The sequence below is a fragment of the Taudactylus pleione genome, unplaced genomic scaffold, assembly GCF_031769625.1.
Source record: "Taudactylus pleione unplaced genomic scaffold, aTauple2 ptg000070l, whole genome shotgun sequence".
Taxonomy (NCBI): domain Eukaryota; kingdom Metazoa; phylum Chordata; class Amphibia; order Anura; family Myobatrachidae; genus Taudactylus; species Taudactylus pleione.
This window is the reverse complement of record NW_028284472.1, coordinates 6,502,501-6,524,014: the sequence shown is the minus strand read 5'-3', so window position 1 is coordinate 6,524,014 and position 21,514 is coordinate 6,502,501. Positions and strand designations below refer to the sequence as shown.

Genomic DNA, 21,514 nt, shown 5'->3' with positions numbered 1-21,514 from the left:
AGATGACACCAGCCTGATATTCCTTACTATTTATACTGCAGGATGACACCAGCCTGATATTCCTTACTATATATACTGCAGGATGACACCAACCTGATATTCATTACTATATATACTGCAGGACGACACCAGCCTGATATTCCTTACTATATATACTGCAGGATGACACCAACCTGATATTCCTTACTATATATACTGCAGGACGACACCAGCCTGATATTCCTTACTATATATACTGCAGGATGACACCAACCTGATATTCATTACTATATATACTGCAGGACGACACCAGCCTGATATTCCTTACTATATATACTGCAGAATGACACCAGCATGATATTCATTACTATATATACTGAAGGATGACACCAGCTTGATATTCCTAACTATATATACTGCAGAATGACACCAGCATGATATTCCTTACTATAAATACTGAAGGATGACACCAGCCTGATATTCCTTACTATATATATATACTACAGGATGACACCAGCCTGATATTCCTTACTATATATACTACAGGATGACACCAGCCTGATATTCCTTACTATATATACTACAGGATGACACCAGCCTGATATTCCTTACTATATATACTGCAGGATGACACCAGCCTGATATTCCTTACTATATATAATGCAGGATGACACCAGCCTGATATTCCTTACTATATATACCGCAGAATGACACCAGCATGATATTCCTTACTATATAAACTGCAGGATGACACCAGCCTGATTCTCCTTACTATATATACTGCAGGATGACACCAGCCTGATATTCCTTACTATATATACAGCAGAAAGACACCAGCCTGATATTCCTTACTATATATACCGCAAGATGACACCAGCCTGATATTCCTTACTCTATATACCGCAGAATGACACCAGCATGATATTCCTTACTATATATACTGCAGGATGACACCAGCCTGATATTCCTTACTATATAAACTGCAGGATGACACCAGCCTGATATTCCTTACTATATATACTCCAGAATGACACAAGCCTGATATTCCTTACTATATATACTACACGATGACTCCAGCCTGATATTCCATACTCTATATACCGCAGAATGACACCAGCATGATATTCCTTACTATATATACCGCAGGATGACACCAGCCTGATATTCCTTACTTTATATACTGCAGGATGACACCAGCCTGATATTCCTAACTATATATACTACAGGATGACACCAGCCTGATATTCCTTACTATATATACTGCAGTATGACACCAACCTGATATTCCTTACTATATATACTGCAGGACGACACCAGCCTGATATTCCTTATATATACTGCAGAATGACACCAGCATGAGATTCCTTACAATATAAACTGCAGGATGACACCAGCCTGAAATTCCTTATATATACTGCAGAATGACACCAGCATGATATTCCTTACTATATATACTGCAGGATGACACCAGCTTGATATTCCTTACTATATATACTACAGGATGACACCAGCATGATATTCCTTACTATCTATACAACAGGATGACACCAGCCTGTTATTCCTTACTATATATACTACAGGATGACACCAGCCTGATATTCATTACTATATATACTGCAGGATGACACCAGCCTGATATTCCTTACTGTATATAATGCAGGATGACACCAGCATGATATTCCTTACTATATATACCGCAGGATGACACCAACCTGATATTCCTTACTATATATACCGCAGAATGACACCAGCATGATATTCCATACTATATATACCGCAGGATGACACCAGCATGATATTCCTTACTATATATACCGCAGGATGACACCAGCATGATATTCCTTACTATGTAAACTGCAGGATGATACCAGCCTGATATTCCTTATTATATATACTGCAGGATGACACCAGCCTGATATTCCTTACTATATATACCGCAGAAAGACACCAGCCTGATATTCCTTACTATGTATACCGCAGGATGACACCAGCCTGATATTCCTTACTCTATATACCGCAGAATGACACCAGCATGATATTCCTTACTATATATACTGCAGGATGACAGCAGCCTGATATTCCTTACTATATATACTGCAGGATGACACCAGCCTGATATTCCTTACTATATAAACTGCAGGATGACACCAGCCTGATATTCCTTACTATATATACTCCAGAATGACACAAGCCTGATATTCCTTACTATATATACTACAGGATGACACCAGCCTGATATTCCTTACTATATATACTGCAGAATGACACAAACCTGATATTCCTTACTATATATACTACAGGATGACACCAGCCTGATATTCCTCACTATACAGTCAGGTGCATAAATATTGGGACTTTGACAGAATTTTCATATTTTGGCTTCTATTCACCACCACAATGGCTTTGAAATGAAACAAACAAGATGTGCTTTAACTGCAGATTTTCAGATTTAATTTGAGGGTAATTACATCCAAATCAGGTGAACGGTGTAGGAATTACAATGGTTTCTATATGTGCCTCCCACTTTTAAGGGGCCAAAAGTAATGGGACAAACTAAACAATCCTAAATCTAACTTTCACGTTTTAATACTTTGTTGCAAATCCTTTGCAGGCAATTACAGCCTGAAGTCTGGAACGCATAGACATCACCAGACGCTGGGTTTCATCCCTGGTGATGCTCTGCCAGGCCTCTAATACAAATGTCTTCAGTTCCTGCTTGTTCTTGGGGCATATTCCCTTCAGTTTTGTCTTCATCAAGTGAAATGCATGCTCAATTGGATTCAGGTCAGGGGATTGACTTGGCCATTGCATAACATTACACCTTTTAGCCTTAAAAAACTCTTTGGTTGCTTTTGCAGTATGCTTCGAGTTATTGTCCATCTGCACTGTGAAGCGGCGTCCTATCAGTTCTGTAGCATTTGACTGAATATGAGCATATAATATTGCCCGAAACACTTCAGAGTTCATTCTGCTGCTTTTGTCAGCAGTCACATCATCAAAAAATACAAGGGAACCAGTTCCATTGGCAGCCATACATGCCCACGCCATGACACTACCTCCACCATGCTTCACTGATGAGGTGGTATGTTTTGGATAATAAGCAGTTCCTTTCCTTCTCCATACTCTTCTCTTCCCATCACTCTGGTACAAGTTGATCTTTGTCTCATCTGTCCACAGGATGTTGTTCCAGAACTGTAATGGCTTTTTTAGATGTTGTTTGGCAAACTCTAATCTGGTCTTCCTGTTTTTGTGGCTCACCAATGGTTTACATCTTGTGGTGAACCCTCTATATTCACTCTTGTGAAGTCTTCTCTTGATTGTTGACTTTGACACGTATACACCTAGCTCCTGGAGAGTGTTCTCGATTTGGCCAACTGTTGTGAAGGGGTTTTTCTTCACCAGGGAAATAATTCTTCTGTCATCCACCACAGTTGTTTTCCGTGGTCTTCCGGGTCTTTTGGTGTTGCTGAGCTCTCCAGTGCGTTCTTTCTTTTTAAGAATGTTCCAAACAGTTGATTTGGCCACACCTAATGTTTTTGCTATCTCTCTTATGGGTTTGTTTTGATTTTTCACCCTAATGATGGCTTGCTTCACTGTTAGTGACAGTTCTTTGGATCTCATATTGAGAATCGACAGCAACTGATTCCAAATGCAAATGTCACATCTAGAATCAAGTCCAGACCTTTTACCTACTTAATTGATAATGAAATAACGAGGAAATAGCCCAAAACTGTCCATGAAATAGCTTTTGAGTTGATAGTCCCATTACTTTTGGCTCCTTAAAAAGTGGGAGGCACATATAGAAACCGTTGTAATTCCTACACCGTTCACCTGATTTGGATGTAATTACCCTCAAATTAAATCTGAAAGTCAGCAGTTAAAGCACATCTTGTTTGTTTCATTTCAAAGCCATTGTGGTGGTGAATAGAGGCCAAAATATGAAAATTCTGTCAATGTCCCAATATTTATGCACCCGACTGTATATACTGCAGGATGACACCAGCCTGATATTCCATACTATATATACTACAGGATACACCAGCATGATATTTCTTACTATATATACTGCAGGATGACACCAGCCTGATATTCCTTACTATATATTTTTTAGCAGAATGACACCAGCCTGATATTCCTTACTATATATACTACAGGATACACCAGCATGATATTCCTTACTATATATACTGCAGGATGACACCAGCCTGATATTCCTTACTATATATACTGCAGAATGACACCAGCCTGATATTCCTTACTATATACAGTCAGGTACATAAATATTGGGACATTGACAGAATTTTCATATTTTGGCCTCTATTCACCACCACAATGGCTTTGAAATGAAACAAACAATATGTGCTTTAACTGCAGACTTTCAGATTTAATTTGAGGGTACTTACAACCAAATCAGGTGAACGGTATAGGAATTACAACGGTTTCTATATGTGCCTCCCACTTTTTAAGAGGCCAAAAGTAATGGGACAAACTAAACAATCCTAAATCTAACTTTCACTTTTTAATACTTTGTTGCAAATCCTTTGCAGGCAATTACAGCCTGAAATCTGGAATGCATGGACATCACCAGACGCTGGGTTTCATCCCTGGTGATGCTCTGCCAGGCCTCTACTGCAAATGTCTTCAGTTCCTGCTTGTTCTTGGGGCATTTTCCCTTTGGTTTTGTCTTCATCAAGTGAAATGCATGCTCAATCGGATTCAGGTCAGGGGATTGACTTGGCCATTGCATAACATTCCACTTTTTAGCCTTAAAAAACTCTTTGGTTGCTTTTGCAGTATGCTTCGGGTCATTTTCCATCTGCACTCTGAAGCGCCGTCCAATGAGTTCTGAAGCATTTGACTGAATATGAGCATATAATATTGCCCGAAACACTTCAGAATTCATTCTGCTGCTTTTGTCAGCAGTCACATCATCAATAAATACAAGGGAACCAGTTCCAGTGGCAGCCATACATGCCCATGCCATGACACTACCTCCACCATGCTTCACTGATGAGGTGGTATGTTTTTGATCATGAGCAGTTCCTTTCCTTCTCCATACTCTTCTCTTCCCATCACTCTGGTACAAGTTGATTTTTGTCTCATCTACCCATAGGATGTTGTTCCAGAACTGTAATGGCTTTTTTAGATGTTGTTTGGCAAACTCTAATCTGGTCTTCCTGTTTTTGTGGCTCAACAATAGTTTACATCTTGTGGTGAACCCTCTATATTCACTCTTGTGAAGTCTTCTCTTGATTGTTGACTTTGACACATATACACCTACCTCCTGGAGAGTGTTCTTGATTTGGCCAACTGTTGTGAATGGGTTTTTCTTCTCCAGGGAAATAATTCTTCTGTCATCCACCACAGTTGGTTTCCGTGGTCTTCCGGGTCTTTTGGTGTTGCTGAGCTCTCCGATGCGTTCTTTCGTTTTAAGACTGTTCCAAACAGTTGATTTGGCCACACCTAATGCTTTTGCTATCTCTATGATGGGTTTGTTTTGATTTTTCAGCCTAATGATGGCTTGCTTCACTGATAGTGACAGCTCTTTGGATCTCATATTGAGCGTCGACAGCAACTGATTCCAAATGCACATGTCACACCTAGAATCAACTCCAGACCTTTTACCTGCTTAATTGATAATGAAATAACGAGGAAATAGCCCACACCTGTCCATGAAATAGCTTTTGAGTTGATAGTCCCATTACTTTTGGCCCCTTAAAAAGTGGGAGGCACATATAGAAACCGTTGTAATTCCTACACCGTTCACCTGATTTGGATGTAATTACCCTCAAATTAAATCTGAAAGTCTGCAGTTAAAGCACATCTTGTTTGTTTCATTTCAAAGCCATTGTTGTGGTGAATAGAGGCCAAAATATGAAAATTCTGTCAATGTCCCAGTATTTATGCACCTGACTGTATACTGCAGGATGACAGCAGCCTGATATTCCATACTATATATAATGCAGGATGATACCAGCCTAATATTCCATACTCTATATACTGCAGGATGACACCAGCCTGATATTCCTAACTATATATACTGCAGGATGACACCAGCCTGATATTCCTTACTTTATAAACTGTAGGAAGAGACCTGCTTAATATTCCTTACTATATATACTGCAGGATGACACCAGCCTGATATTCCTAACTATATATACTGCAGAATGACACCAGCCTGATATTCCTTACTATATATACTGCAGGATGACACCAGCCTGATATTCCTTACTGTATATAACGCAGGAGGACACCAGCCTGATATTCCTTACTATATATATCACAGAATGACACCAGCATGATATTCCTTACTATATATACTACAGGATGACACCAACCTGATATTCTTTACTGTATAAACTGCAAGATGACACCAGCCTGATATTCCTTATATATACTGCAGAATGACACCAGCATGAGATTCCTTACAATATAAACTGCAGGATGACACCAGCCTGAAATTCCTTATATATACTGCAGAATGACACCAGCATGGTATTCCTTACTAAGTTACTACATATACTGAAGGATGACACCAGCCTGATATTCCTTACTATATATACTGCAGGATGACACCAGCATGATATTCCTTACTATATATACTACAGGATGACACCAGCCTGATATTCCTTACTATATATACTGCAGGATGACACCAGCCTGATATTCCTTACTATATATACTGCAGGATGACACCAGCCTGATATTCCTTACTATATATATACTAGGGGTGAGCGGGTTCGGATTTCTGAAATCCGAACCCCCCCGAGCCCATATATTATGGCAGGATGACACCAGCCTGATATTTCTTACTATATATACCGCAGAAAGACACCAGCCTGATATTCCTTACTATATATACTGCAGGATGACACCAGCCTGATATTCCCTACTATATATACTGAAGGATGACACCAGCCTGATATTCCTTACTATATATACTACAGGACGACACCAGCCTGATATTCCTTACTATATATACTGCAGGACGACACCAGCCAGATATTCCTTACTATATATACTGCAGGATGACACCAGCCTTATATTCCTTACTATATATACTGAAGTATGACACCAGCCTTATATTCCTTACTGTATATACTGCAGCATGACACCAGCCTGATATTCCTTACTATATATACTGCCGGATGACACCAGCCTTATATTCCTTACTATATATACTGCAGGATGACACCAGCCTGATATTCCTTACTGTATGTACTGCAGGATGACACCAGCCTTATATTCCTTACTATATATACTGCAGGATGAAACCAGCCTGATATTCCTTACTATATATACTGCAGGATGACACCAGTCTGATATTCCTTACTATATATACTGCAGGACGACACCAGCCTCATATTCCTTACTATATATAATGCAGGATGACACCTGCTTAATATTCCTTACTATATATACTGCAGGATGACACCAGCCTTATATTCCTTACTATATATACTGCAGGATGACACCAGCCTGATATTCCTTACTATATATACTGCAGGACGACACCAGCCTGATATTCTTTACTATATATACTGCAGGATGACACCAGCCTGATATTCCTTACTATATATACTGAAGGACGACACCAGCCTTATATTCCTTACTGTATATACTGCAGGATGACACCAGCCTGATATTCCTTACTATATATACTGCCGGATGACACCAGCCTTATATTCCTTACTATATATACTGCAGGATGACACCAGCCTGATATTCCTTACTGTATATACTGCAGGATGACACCAGCCTTATATTCCTTACTATATATACTGCAGGATGAAACCAGCCTGATTTTCCTTACTATATATAATGCAGGATGACACCAGCCTGATATTCCTTACTATATATACTGCAGGATGACACCAGCATGATATTCCTTACTGTATATACTGCAGGATGACACCAGCCTGATATTCCTTACTATATATACTGCAGGATGACACCAGCCTGATATTCCTTACTATATATACTGCAGGATGACACCAGCATGATATTCCTTACTGTATATACCGCAGAATGACACCAGCCTTATATTCTAACTATATATACCGCAGAATGACACCAGCCTGATCTTCCTTACTATATATACCGCAGGATGACACCAGCCTGATCTTCCTTTCTATATATACCGCAGAATGACACCAGCCTGATATTCCTTACTATATATACTGCAGAATGACACCAGCCTGATATTCCTTACTGTATATACTGCAGGATGACACCAGCCTGATATTCCTTACTGTATATACTGCAGGATGACACCAGCCTTATATTCCTTACTATATATACTGCAGGATGAAACCAGCCTGATTTTCCTTACTATATATAATGCAGGATGACACCTGCTTAATATTCCTTACTATATATACTGCAGAATGACACCAGCCTGATATTTCTTACTATATATACTGCAGAATGACACCAGCCTGATATTCCTAAATATATATACTGCAGGATGACACCAGTCTGATATCCCTTACTATATATACTGCAGTATGACACCAGCCTGATATTCCTAACTATATATACTGCAGGATGACACCAGCCTGATATTCCTTACTATATATACTGCAGGATGACACCAGCCTTATATTCCTTACTTTATATACAGCAGAATGACACCAACCTGATATTCCTTACTATATATACTGCAGTATGACACCAGCCTGATATTCCTAACTATATATACTGCAGGATGACACCAGCCTGATATTCCTTACTATATATATTGCAGGATGACACCAGCCTTATATTCCTTACTTTATAAACTATAGGATGACACCTGCCTAATATTCCTTACTATATATATACTGCAGAATGACACAAACCTGATATTCCTTACTGTATATACTGCAGGATGACACCAACCTGATATTCCTTACTATATATACTACAGGATGACACCAGCCTAATATTCCTTACTATATATACTACAGGATGACACCAACCTGATATTCCTTACTATATATACTGCAGGATGACACCAGCCTGATATTCCTTACTATATATACTGCAGGATGACACCAGCCTGATATTCATTACTATATATACTGCAGAATGACACCAGCCTGATATTCCTTACTATATATACTGCAGGATGACACCAACCTGATATTCCTTACTATATATACTGCAGGATGACACCAACCTGATATTCCTTACTATATATACTACAGGATGACACCAGCCTGATATTCCTAACTATATATACTGCAGGATGACACCAACCTGATATTCCTTACTGTATACTGCAGGATGACACCAGCCTAATATTCCTAACTATATATACCGAAGGATGACAACTGCCTGATATTCCTTACTATATATACTACAGGATGACACCAGCCTAATATTCCTAACTATATATACCGAAGGATGACACCTGCCTGATATTCCTTACTGTATATACTGCAGGATGACACCAGCCTGATATTCCTTACTATATATACTGCAGGATGACACCAACCTGATATTCCTTACTATATATACTGAAGGATGACACCAGCCTAATATTCCTTACTGTATATACTGCAGGATGACACCAGCCTGATATTCCTTACTATGAATACTGCAGAATGATACCAGCGTGATATTCCTTAATATATATAAAGCAGTTTGACACCAGCCTGATATTCCTTGCTATATATACCGAAGGATGACACCAGCCTAATATTCCTAACTATATATACCGAAGGATGACACCTGCCTGATATTCCTTACTATATATACTGCAGGATGACACCTGCCTTATATTCCTTACTGTATATACTGCAGGATGACACCTGCCTTATATTCATTACTATATATACTGCAGGATGACACCAGCCTGATATTCCTTACTATATATACTGCAGAATGACACCAGCGTGATATTCCTTAATATATATAAAGCAATTTGACACCAGCCTGATATTCCTTACTATATATACCGCAGAATGACACCAGCCTGATATTCCTTACTATATATACTGCAGGATGACACCAGCCTGATATTCCTTACTATATATACCACAGATTGACACCAACCTGATATTCCTTTCTATATATACCGTAGGATTACACCAGCCTGATATTCCTTACTATATCTACTGTAGGATTACACCAGCCTGATATTCCTTACTATATATACTGCAGGATGACAGCTTGATATTCCTTACTATATATACTGCAGGATGACAACAGCTTGATATTCCTTACTATATATACTGCAGGATGACACCAGCCTGATATTCCTTACTATATATACTGCAGGATGACACCAGCCTTATATTCCTTACTATATATACTACAGGATGACACCAGCCTGATATTCCTTACTATATATACTGCAGGATGACACCAGCCTGATATTCCTAACTATATATACTGCAGAATGACACCAGCCTGATATTCCTTACTATATAAACTGCAGGATGACACCAGCCTGATTTTCCTTACTATATATACTGCAGGATGACACCAGCCTTATATTCCTTACTATATATACTGCCGGATGACACCATTCCTTACTATATATACCGAAGGATGACACCAGCCTGATATTCCTTACAATATATACTGCAGGATGACACCAGCCTGATATTCCGTACAATATATGCTGCAGGATGACACCAGCCTGATGTTCCTTACTATATATACTGCCGGATGACACCAGCCTGATATTCATTACTATATATACTGCAGGATGACACCAGCCTGATATTCATTACTATATATACTGCTTGATGACACAAGCCTGATATTCCTTACTATATATACTGTAGGATTACACCAGCCTGATATTCCTTACTGTATATACTGTAGGATGACACCAGCCTGATTTTCCTTACTATATATACTGCAGGTTGACAACAGCTTGATACTCTTTCGTATACTGTAAGATCACACTGCTTGATATCTCCTTATATACGTCATTATGACACCAGGTTATAACACCATGCACAAAGCTGCAGCATAAGTGGGTACCGAGAAACCACCCGAAGCGATAAATCACAGACCATGTAAGACTCTTGCCTGCAGTCACCAGATCACATTGTGATCAGCTCACTCACACGGTGCCCACAGTACAGTCAGTTACGTCCAACTGACCAAGGCTGTGGTTCCCAAACCCCATTCTGAGGAGCACAAAACAGATCACGTTGTATAGGTCTACCGGCAGGTGCACAGGTGTATCACCAACTGGCACTATTTAAAGATCCACAGGTGACCTGGCAAACATGAGCTGTTTGGTGGTCCTGAGGGCCGAATTTGGGAACCACTGCACTAAGGTGTGTGTGTGTGTGGCCACATTGGAGGTGGATTCAATGATTTGCTCGTGAGGGCCTTACCATGTATGGGCACTGGGCTGCGTAAAGTGCTAATCCACAGACAATAACCCCTGCTGCTGCAACAATTCACACCAGATTTTTCTGACAAGTCTTGTCCACGCAAAATACGTTGCTGCAATCTACAACCACATCATATATAGATATCACAGCAAGCGGACGGCGTATAATTATGACACATTTCAAGTTACCAGTATAGATGTTGGACAGATATAGGGGCGCGGGTTGAGAGATGGTGGAAAGAGCTGTTCTTGGAAAAGGGGTAGGGGGTAATACCGCAAATAAACAAGACCATATGGTGCAACTAAGTATACACAACTTGACACTCACTTTGTGGCAAGCAGCATATTCTTCCTGGAGTGCAGATCAGTGGGGTCTGTGTGCTGTCTATTCAAGTATTCCGACACCGCCTTGGCTGGGAATTCGGTTTCACAGATGTAGCCAAAATCCCTGGCTAGATGGACAGCTTCACCTGTGGGAAATAAACACGCGTGTTCAGTGCTGTTCTGTTAACCGTCTGCTAGCCACAGAGGCCTGATTAGGGGGAGTCTATGTACTAAGCCTTGGAGAGAGATAAAGTACCAACCAACCAGATCCTAAGTGTCATTTTTCAAACACAGCCTGTAAGGTGGCAGTTAGGAGCTGATTGGCTGGTACTTTATCTCCGTCCACTCTATCTCTCTCCAAAGCTTAGTACATAGACCCCTAGGTATGCTATGAGGAGTGAAGGGTTAATTGAATGAAATATAAAACTCTATACATTACTACTATATTGTGAAAAAGCAGAAGTAGGTGACTCTCCGTCTCCAGTAGAACTACACGTCTTGGCATTCTATAAGAATGTTCACGTTTAGGGCTCTATTTACTACAATCCGCATTTTGAATGCAGGTTGTTGTGTGATATCACAGGGATTTACTAAAGATCCCTTGCAGGGACAGAGCTAGCGGGAAAGCTCTGCCCCTTCGAATCCCTTCCGCAGCCTTATCACGGTATTTTTGCAAAGAACAACATGACAAGTGCCCAAGCATGCGCGGACCGGCAGCCACTAAGCCCCACCACTGCCGTTAAGCCTCGCTCTCCACTATCGTGACCCCCCCTCCCTTAATTACACTTACCTCTGGTGATCGGTGCTCCGGTGATGTCCTCCGTGGCTCTGGTCAGCTGATATCCCATCCCGCACTGGGACCCGGTCAGGTGACAACCAGTCCCCAGTGCAGGATGGGAGACAAGCTGACTGGAGGGAGGATCGGAGCACCTATCACTGGCCCTGGACTCTGGTAGGTTTTTTTTTTTTACTAATTTTTTTTGTTCTTTTTTCTTACAGCGTATCAGCGTGTGGTCTGTTTAAACCACACAGCTGATCACTGGGGCTGGCTCCAAGCTCTGCTCTGCCTGCTAGAGCAGAGCAGGAGTCCAGTAACCGGGGAAGACCCTGGATAACGCCACCTCCAGGTGGTGTTATTATCACAGGGCTTTCCCCGGTATTTTTTCACAATTTATTTTTAGTAACTTTGGTCGGATCACATTTCCCATTACAATTATTGGAAATGTGACCTGATTACTATAAATAAGTGATAATTAGGGCTTGGAGTAGAATTTTACGAGTTCTACTCCAATTGCCCTTTAGTAACTTTAGGTGATACTAAAATAGTGTGAAAAGGGTGTGAAAACACAAAACACCCTTTTTCACTTTATCTTAGTAGAAATAATGTTAATAAATAGAGCCCTTAGGCTGTGCAATGCAGAATGTTGTAGCACTACAAGTCTCAGTGTGCCCTGTCAGCAATTAATAGTTTCTCAGCCTTGGACAACTCTGCCCATTAAAGAATGGAGGGGGCCATGCTGAGTTGGACATGGAGCATGTTTTACTGCTGAAATACATGTTTTACTTCTGTTCATGCACATGAACAGTTAGTCACCTCTTGCATCTCCTTCTGAAAGTATAATGTGACCAACCTATGAAGACCTAGAATGGGTAACTTGCGGGCGAGTTACAGGATGACGGCAATGATGATGGTAGCACCCATGAAGACCTGGTTGCGATCTTACAATTTTACCAGCGTATCATGTCTTGCAAATTGAGGATTATTTTTAGCAGACACAAGTCGCACTTACAGATTCAGTACAAACTGCTTCAAGTTCAACATGACCCCTAAACGTTTAATAATATTTAGTTTTATAAACTCCTTCAGACCTGCCAGAAGCTGGCCCAGCATGCCGGTACTTGTAGTTTCATAACAGATGTGGCACCAGCGTAGGCCTACCTTTGTCCAAATTCAAACATCTGACCCTACGAATACTTTACCTATTGGCCCATAGGCATCTGGTCTATTTATTTATTAAAATAATTGTCTTTATTATGTGTTATTATTTTTACTGTTATTTAATATTATTCTTATTCTTATTATTACTATTATTATTATTATTATTATTATTATTATTATTGTTATTATTATTATTATTATTATTATTATTATTATTATTATTATTTTGGTATTATCATTGACATTTGGATGTCAAAAGATTGACGGACTGAAACAAAGAGAAGCATTTTTGACAAGAGAGAGGAAAATAAAACAATAATTAGGCTTAATATAATTCTTTCTCAAATTTAGCTCCCGGATTTCTAGCCAGCAGCTTGTGCCTGAGTCACAGGAATGTGATTCTCACCGCACAATAAGTCAGAGATAGCAATGGGCTGTGGGAAGTCTGAAGGGATTCTGACAGATTAAGGTTTAGCCCCTCAAGGAAAAAAACTTTTTTTTTTTTTGTAAAGCATAACCTGGGGAAATATGACGGGTGCAAAACACGCAGCAAGACACAGCCTATTATTTCAAATATTTGACAATGATCAGATAGCTGTGCTCAGTTTCCTTTTCAGATACAGTGCACATGGTACCTTATAAAAAATAATAATAAAAAATAGACTATATATGTATATAGCCTAACAGCTAACAGTATATTGAAAACAAACACAGATCCTCATCCACCAAACTATATATATATATATATATATATATATATATATATATATATATATATACTAAAATTTCCAAATACATTTATGCTGCTATGACTGAAAACACAATACACAATCGAAGATACAGAAACACACTTTTGACATGAAGGCAATGATAAAGTAGCTGCTGAACTCTTCAAAAGTATATATTATGTAACCTGACATTTACATTAATTAGGAGGTTCTTAGTGCCCATTTTGATACCCATCTACCACTGCAATGTCACCTCTTTCAGATGTGAGCCTACACTTACACTAGAAATTCCATATGGGATTTACAAGGTGCAACTTGCCAAGTGATCAAAATGTGCCCTAAGTGCCCTCATGTTTATTGTAGAAGTCAGGTTATACAATCTATACCTTTGCAGCTCTTTTATTGTTGTCCTAGGGGGTATATTTACTAAATCCTATTATATAATTGCTAAATCCTTCTATATAAAAAGAGGGAGGGAGCTGGATTCCACTACTTTATATGTGTATACAGTTATAGAACATCAAGCTCATAGCAGTGAATCTATCTATCTATCTATCTATCTATCTATCTATCTATCTATCTATCCTTTATCTATCTATCTAATATCTATCTATCTCATTTCTATCTATCTCATATCTACCTATCTATCTATCTATCTATCTATCTCATATCTATCTATCTATCTATCTATCTATCAATATCATATCTATCTATCTATCTCTAACTATCTATCTATCTATCTATCTATCTCATATCTATCTATCTATCTCATATCTATCTATCTATCTATCTATCTATCTATCTATCTATCTCTATATCATATCTATCTATCTATCTATCTATCTATCTATCTATCTATTTATCTCATATCTATCTATCTATTCTTCATCTATCTATCTATCTCCTATCTATCTATCTATCTATCTATCTATCTATCCTTTATCTATCTATCTATCTATCTCATATCTATCTATCTATCTCATATGCATCTATCTATCTATCTCATATCTATCTATCATCTATCTATCTATCTCTTATCTATCTATTTATCTATCTATCTATCTATCTCATATACATATATCTAACCTTTATCTATGTATCTACCTATATATCTATCTATCTATCTGTCTGTCTATCTATCTATCTATCTATCTATCTCATATCTATCTATCTATCTATCTATCAATCAATATATCTATCTATCTATCTCATATCTATCTATCTATCTATCTATCCTTTATCTATCTATCTATCTATCTATCTATCTATATCATATCTATATATCTATCTATCATCTATCTATCTCATATCTATCTATAATCTATCTATTTATCTATCTATCTATCAATCTATCTATCTCATATCTATCTATCTATCTATCTATCTATCATCTATCTATCTCATATCTATCTGTCTACCTATCTATCTCATATCTATCTATCATCTATCTATATATCTGTGTATCATCTATCTTTTCTATTTATCTACTATATCTATGTGTGTGTTCATATGATCAAAAATACAGATAGATAGATAGATAGATAGATAGATAGATAGATAGATAGATAGATAGATAGATAGATAATTGAGAGAAAGGCAGAAAGATAGTGAGAAAGAGAGAGAGAGAGAGAGAGAGAGAGAGAGAGAGAGAGAGAGAGAGAGAGAGATTGATAAGTGTAGCTATAAGTGTAGAAAAAAATGACTATGCTCCCTACAGTACGTTGTACTGAATAAAATCCCCCTCCTGTAATAGTGTCTGCCTGGGAATGTTTATATTATTTCCACCGGAATTAGTAAAGATTAAATAATAAACATAATAATAAACAGAATAAACAGAATAATAATAATAATAATAATAATAATTAATAATAATAATACTTCAACATCTCACAAGAAACAAATTACAGGCTTTTCCACTGACACTATGTCATATCAGACTCGTGTACTATCATTTCACTTACTCTATAAGTGGATCGTGATTAGTATAAATTACCACTTTAGTGTAATGCTATCTGCAACCTTTTCCCCATCCACTGACTGTAATTATCTCTGTAGGGAGGCTGTCATTGCACGGAACCACGTGACTGGTGCCAGCGGATTGTTACATTGTAACAGCTACAATGTGCGCCCCAGTCATGTGGCAACATCGCCTACATAGATACACTGACACATATACACCGAGACAGTATATCTAATGCCTTCAAATGGTTCTCCGTAAGGTCATAATCCTATTCCTTAGCTAAACTCTTTTCAACGTAATAAGGTTTTAAATACGGATAATAATAATAATAATAATAATAATAATAATAATAATAATAATAATAATAATAATAATAAAAATAATAATAATAATAATATAATATAAATAATAAAATCAGAATAATAATTATAATAATAATAAACAGAAAATATTGCAAATACTTCATGCAATTTAAGGATTTAACAAATGATCTATTGGGAGATTACAACATGCTCCTTCCTTTGTAAAGAGAATGTTTAATATAAACATAGAACTATTACAAACACAGTGCATAGACTACAAGGATTGCCTTGGGTAAGATTCGTTGGGTTGGCATAAAAAAAGCTGTCAACAATACATAAAATCCAATCAGAGGCAGTTCCATACAATGTCTAACTGTTGGGGAACTACAAGTACCAGAATTCCACTACCCATCTGGTAGTTCCACAACAGCTGGAAAGCGGCAGGTTTCCCATCCCTGCTCTAGTCACTTCCATTAGTTGCATGACCCACTGTAGGGCTGATTGGAATACAGAAGCCTGGGTTGGTACCTACCTTCCACCAGGGAGGTCAGCAGGGTGACGTTTGCAGCCTTACGCCTGCCCGCTGGCAAATTCAAGCCAATTTTTTCCAGTCTTTCCCTTAGAGACCTTCCACCATTTTTTGATTTTGCTCTAAAATCAGACACATGAAAACACCTTTTATTATGGTGATGATGAAGATGATGAAGAAGAAGAAAAAGAAGAAGAGGAGGTCGAAGAGGGAGAAGGAATAAGAAGAAAAAAAGAGGACGAGGAGGAGGAGGAAGAAGAAGAAGAAGGAGGAGGAGGAGGAGGAGGAGGAGGAGGAGGAGAAGAAGAAGAAGAAGAAGAAGAAGAAGAAGAAGAAGAAGAAGAAGAAGAAGAAGAAGAAGAAGAAGAAGAAGAAGAAGAAGAAGAAGAAGACTACGGAGGAGGAGAGCAGGAAGAAGAGGAAGAAGAAGAAGAAGAAGAAGAAGAAGAAGAAGAAGAAGAAGAAGAAGAAGAAGAAGAAGAAGACTACGGAGGAGGAGAGCAGGAAGAAGAGGAGGAAGAAGAAGAAGAAGAAGAAGAAGAAGAAGAAGACGACAGAGGAGGAGAGCAGGAAGAAGAAGAAGAAGAAGAAGAAGAAGAAGAAGAAGAAGAAGAAGAAGAAGGAATAGTGGAGGAGGAGGGGGAAGAAGAAGAAGTAGTAGTAGAAGAAGAATTAATACTTGATACATTGTAAAGGGGCACTCTAACCTCTACATTCTACAAAAATAGCATAAAGGTACAAATGTCTGAATGGGAAACAAAGGTGAGTTCCCTGCTTAGTGGTACTACAATTCCGAGTGTGCCCTGTCAGTCGTAGGTTAGGAGGACATGCTGGGGTTTGTAGTTCCACAACAGTCCTGTTCCCAAGCTGTGGAATAGCTAGGGCTGGTTAATCCACCGACTGCGGCTTGAGGTGTGTTATGTGTTTGAGCAATTTGTATAAATGGAGAAAATGATGCCCCAATGCTGCACAATACGTTATACGTCATCTATATGGTAAGGAGTCTTCAGCGGGTGTCACAGCAGCTGCATAATGTTACTCCTGGAAGAGACATCAAAGTGCCGCAGTCTATTGCCCCCATTCACCTGCTTGTGTGTGTGTGGGGGAGTGGGGTTAACCCCATCCTCTCTGCAGACTCACCTTCTCAGCACACCTCCCAGAAGAGAGGCATTGAGACACTCCGGGGGGGACAGGCGTCTCTGCACCTCACCCACTGTCACTTTGTATTTGGACGTGGAGCTGAGCAAGGACAGACGGCCTGGTACAGAGCAGAAGACTTCTCCGGCGTTCACAGACATCCCTCCCAAAAAGCCATCCTTGCTCATCATCAGGGAGGTCACAGATTTTGGGGGGACGGGGACTGTGGAGAAATAGAGCACCGTGTTACCTCTGCGAACTCATGATTTGCAGACGAATGTGTTAATTTTTCGAACTATTTTCAATGTGTACAATATTCACTTAATCACTACGGAGGCTATAACTGTGGATGGAATATGAACAAAAAAAATCACCCCGGGGTAAAAGGAAAAAAAAATACAATTATGATGATGATCTCAGGATAGTATGACTGGTAGAGGAATAATTAGCAATTACCGTATTATTATTATTATTATTATTATTATTATTATTAATAATAATAATAATAATTATATTGTCAATATTTACACTACTGTAAATTATTAGATTTTAAATGACAGTTTTTAAATGTTATTAGGTCAAAGGCCAGACTCTACTGTACTTGCTCTGCACCGTTCTGAGTGTACATTCCACGCTTACTGTCTCAGACTTTGCTTAGTGCATAGTCACTGAGTTATGTTAATTTGCAGTACAAACTCAATCAGAAGTAATGATCAAAACAAGGAAATTTAACCACCTCATGTCCATTGCAGTCATACACAACAATCTACATCCCTCCTGCTGTAAAATATATACTGTGGTATCTTCTAACAATTGTATTTTTATTTTTTTTACAATGGTATCTGACTGTATGGATTGGTGTTCATAACAAAACAGCTGTTTTGTCGTCGTGATACACACCCGGGTAACAATGAGATCGCAGCCATGATACACACCCGGGTAACAATGAGATCGCAGCGATCGTAGCGCAGGACGAATTGTTTCGTTATTGGTGTTAAATGTAGGGAAAAGTTTTAAGAGAAATATATTGTACATTGCAAAAAAATAAATAAAAATAATAATATTGATTTTTATGTCCTTTGGTGCCCTTTATTATATACCTGGGTCCTATTACACACAATTGTCTTTTGACTACAGGACAAAAAAGTTCAGTCTTAATTTTTTTTGTTTCATTATATTTATTGAAAGGTTTGACTCATAGGGATTATACTTTAAATTAATTTCTATCTTTGTTATTATTGTTATTATTATTATTATTATTATTAATAATAATAATAATAATAATAATAATAATAATAATAATGATGATGATGATGCATTTGTCGAAGTGCTGTGCAGGAGGCTGCAATGTAGATGGTATTTGGAATGCCTTGTTTCTGAAGCCCGTGCTCGGCTGGTTTATTAGTAATTATGGGTTTATGGAAGGACAGCGGGAAATAGTGAGCAAATGGGGCATGGAAAACAACTTTGTTCCATGTGTACAGTATCTGGGTGTACATAGTAACCCCTTCCCAGACACTGCAACACCCGCCGGGCACCGAAACAGCTGGGAGGCTTTGCACAAACTGGCTTGGAATTAACCCCAACGATGCAAAGGTGATAGGGGGGGCATTGGGGGTACTGCACAAAATTCTCATTGCCGAATTACATGCTAAAATAACATTTAAAATATAATCACAAGAGAAACGGAATAACTACATCTGTAATATATGTCAGTAATAGCTATGCTACCAAGAGATACGTAAAATCACATCACTAATAAATGAATATACCTAGTACCAAGCACCCAACTAATAAATACATACGTATACTGGCATAGAGAATGACATTATTAAGAAATAAATATAAAACAACTGCATGAGCAATAAATAAAAAATAAATAGTTAATAAAGGCATACATGAGTCTAAAAAACAAACTGTTTTCACATAAATATTAAATTAATTTAAAAAGTCATCCAGAATCTGCTACTTGCACTGGAAATTAATTTGATAAGGGTCCGAATTCCGGTAGTTATATTATTATTATTATTATTATTATTATTATTATTATTATTATTTTTCGAAAAATTGGAGTTAGTAACTATTAAATTTAATATATAATCTATCTATCTATTTATTTATTATTATTATTATTATTATTATTATTATTATTATTGTTATTGCACAAAATAAGAAATATATTTTTCTGCTAATTATATATTTTGCAAAACAAATCTAAAAAAATAAAATAAAAAAAAATTTCCCCTTTCGGGCATTAATTGTTTCCTTGTGTGTCCCACACAGAATAGCTATGAATACAGGCACAGCCTATGTGTGTCTGTATAGTAAATATTATGCTAATGTCACACTCTCTGCTCTCCTGTCCTAATGGCAGAGGATTCCCAATGATTTTTTAATGTCTACTTGGAATTTGGATGCGTTAATGTAGCGAATCCTTCTCATTATTGTTTTTATTGATTGCTCATTGACCAAACCCCTCCAAATCGTATTAACCACCCTCTGCCAATACCTATTACTGGATCTTAAGTGCCCCTTCCATTATCCCCACAGAATCTGCTGCCTAATGCTGGCTCTAATGGGCCAGCTAGGAGACAGGGGCCACGGTCCCTGACTATTGCATTAATAGCACAAGGGGGGCTCATACAGAAAATTAGCCGTAAACGAGCTCTGGAGATCTGCAAGTGGAGGAGACATTTATCACGCTGGCTACCTTAACGTGTCTCTATCGCTTTCCCTACTGGGAACAACTCATTTCCTCCTAACTAAATGGCTGCTGGAACGTCAGCTGTAGTGTGAGGGCCGGGGTAACAAGGGGGGAGGAATAATCTGGCTGCTGGGTCACAGGACCTCTGCACATCTCTGACACCCACCCAATTCATGCTACCCCCACACAGACCCCTGCATGGCCTCTCACATACACACCCCTGGAATTACCTAATAACCATTTCCTGTATTAAGTGGACATAAATTTTCAGCCCCAGGATCTTTGCAGAACTACAAGTTTCAGCATACCATACCAGATTTTATATATGATAGAACGTCAATACAGAGCCATATATTATTAGTAGTAGTAGTATTTCTATTACTGATGATACTGTTTAATTATTCTTATATGATTAGTAGTATTTGTATTATTATTATTGATATTGTTCAATCTATACTTTTATTATTACTATTATTATTAGAATTAATTTCTTAATCATATTGATATCTGGTCTATACTTTTATATATGCAGATAATTATCATTATTATTATTATTATTTTTATTATTATTAGT

The 21,514-nt window shown here is 38.1% G+C and overlaps 1 protein-coding gene across 4 annotated transcripts in view; it reads right to left on the bottom strand.

The window, feature by feature from the left end:
• The window catches only part of TFAP2B (transcription factor AP-2 beta), a 51,481-nt gene that overhangs the window by 18,201 nt on the left and 11,766 nt on the right, over positions 1-21,514 (bottom strand). For all 4 annotated transcript variants that reach the window (XM_088467226.1, XM_088467228.1, XM_088467227.1 and 1 more), the window contains exons 4-6: positions 18,240-18,459; positions 17,103-17,221; positions 11,646-11,787 (exon numbers count right to left, since the gene is read on the bottom strand). In XM_088467226.1, the coding sequence (XP_088323352.1) occupies positions 11,646-11,787; positions 17,103-17,221; positions 18,240-18,459 (481 nt within the window). The remainder of the gene's footprint in view (positions 1-11,645; positions 11,788-17,102; positions 17,222-18,239; positions 18,460-21,514) is intronic.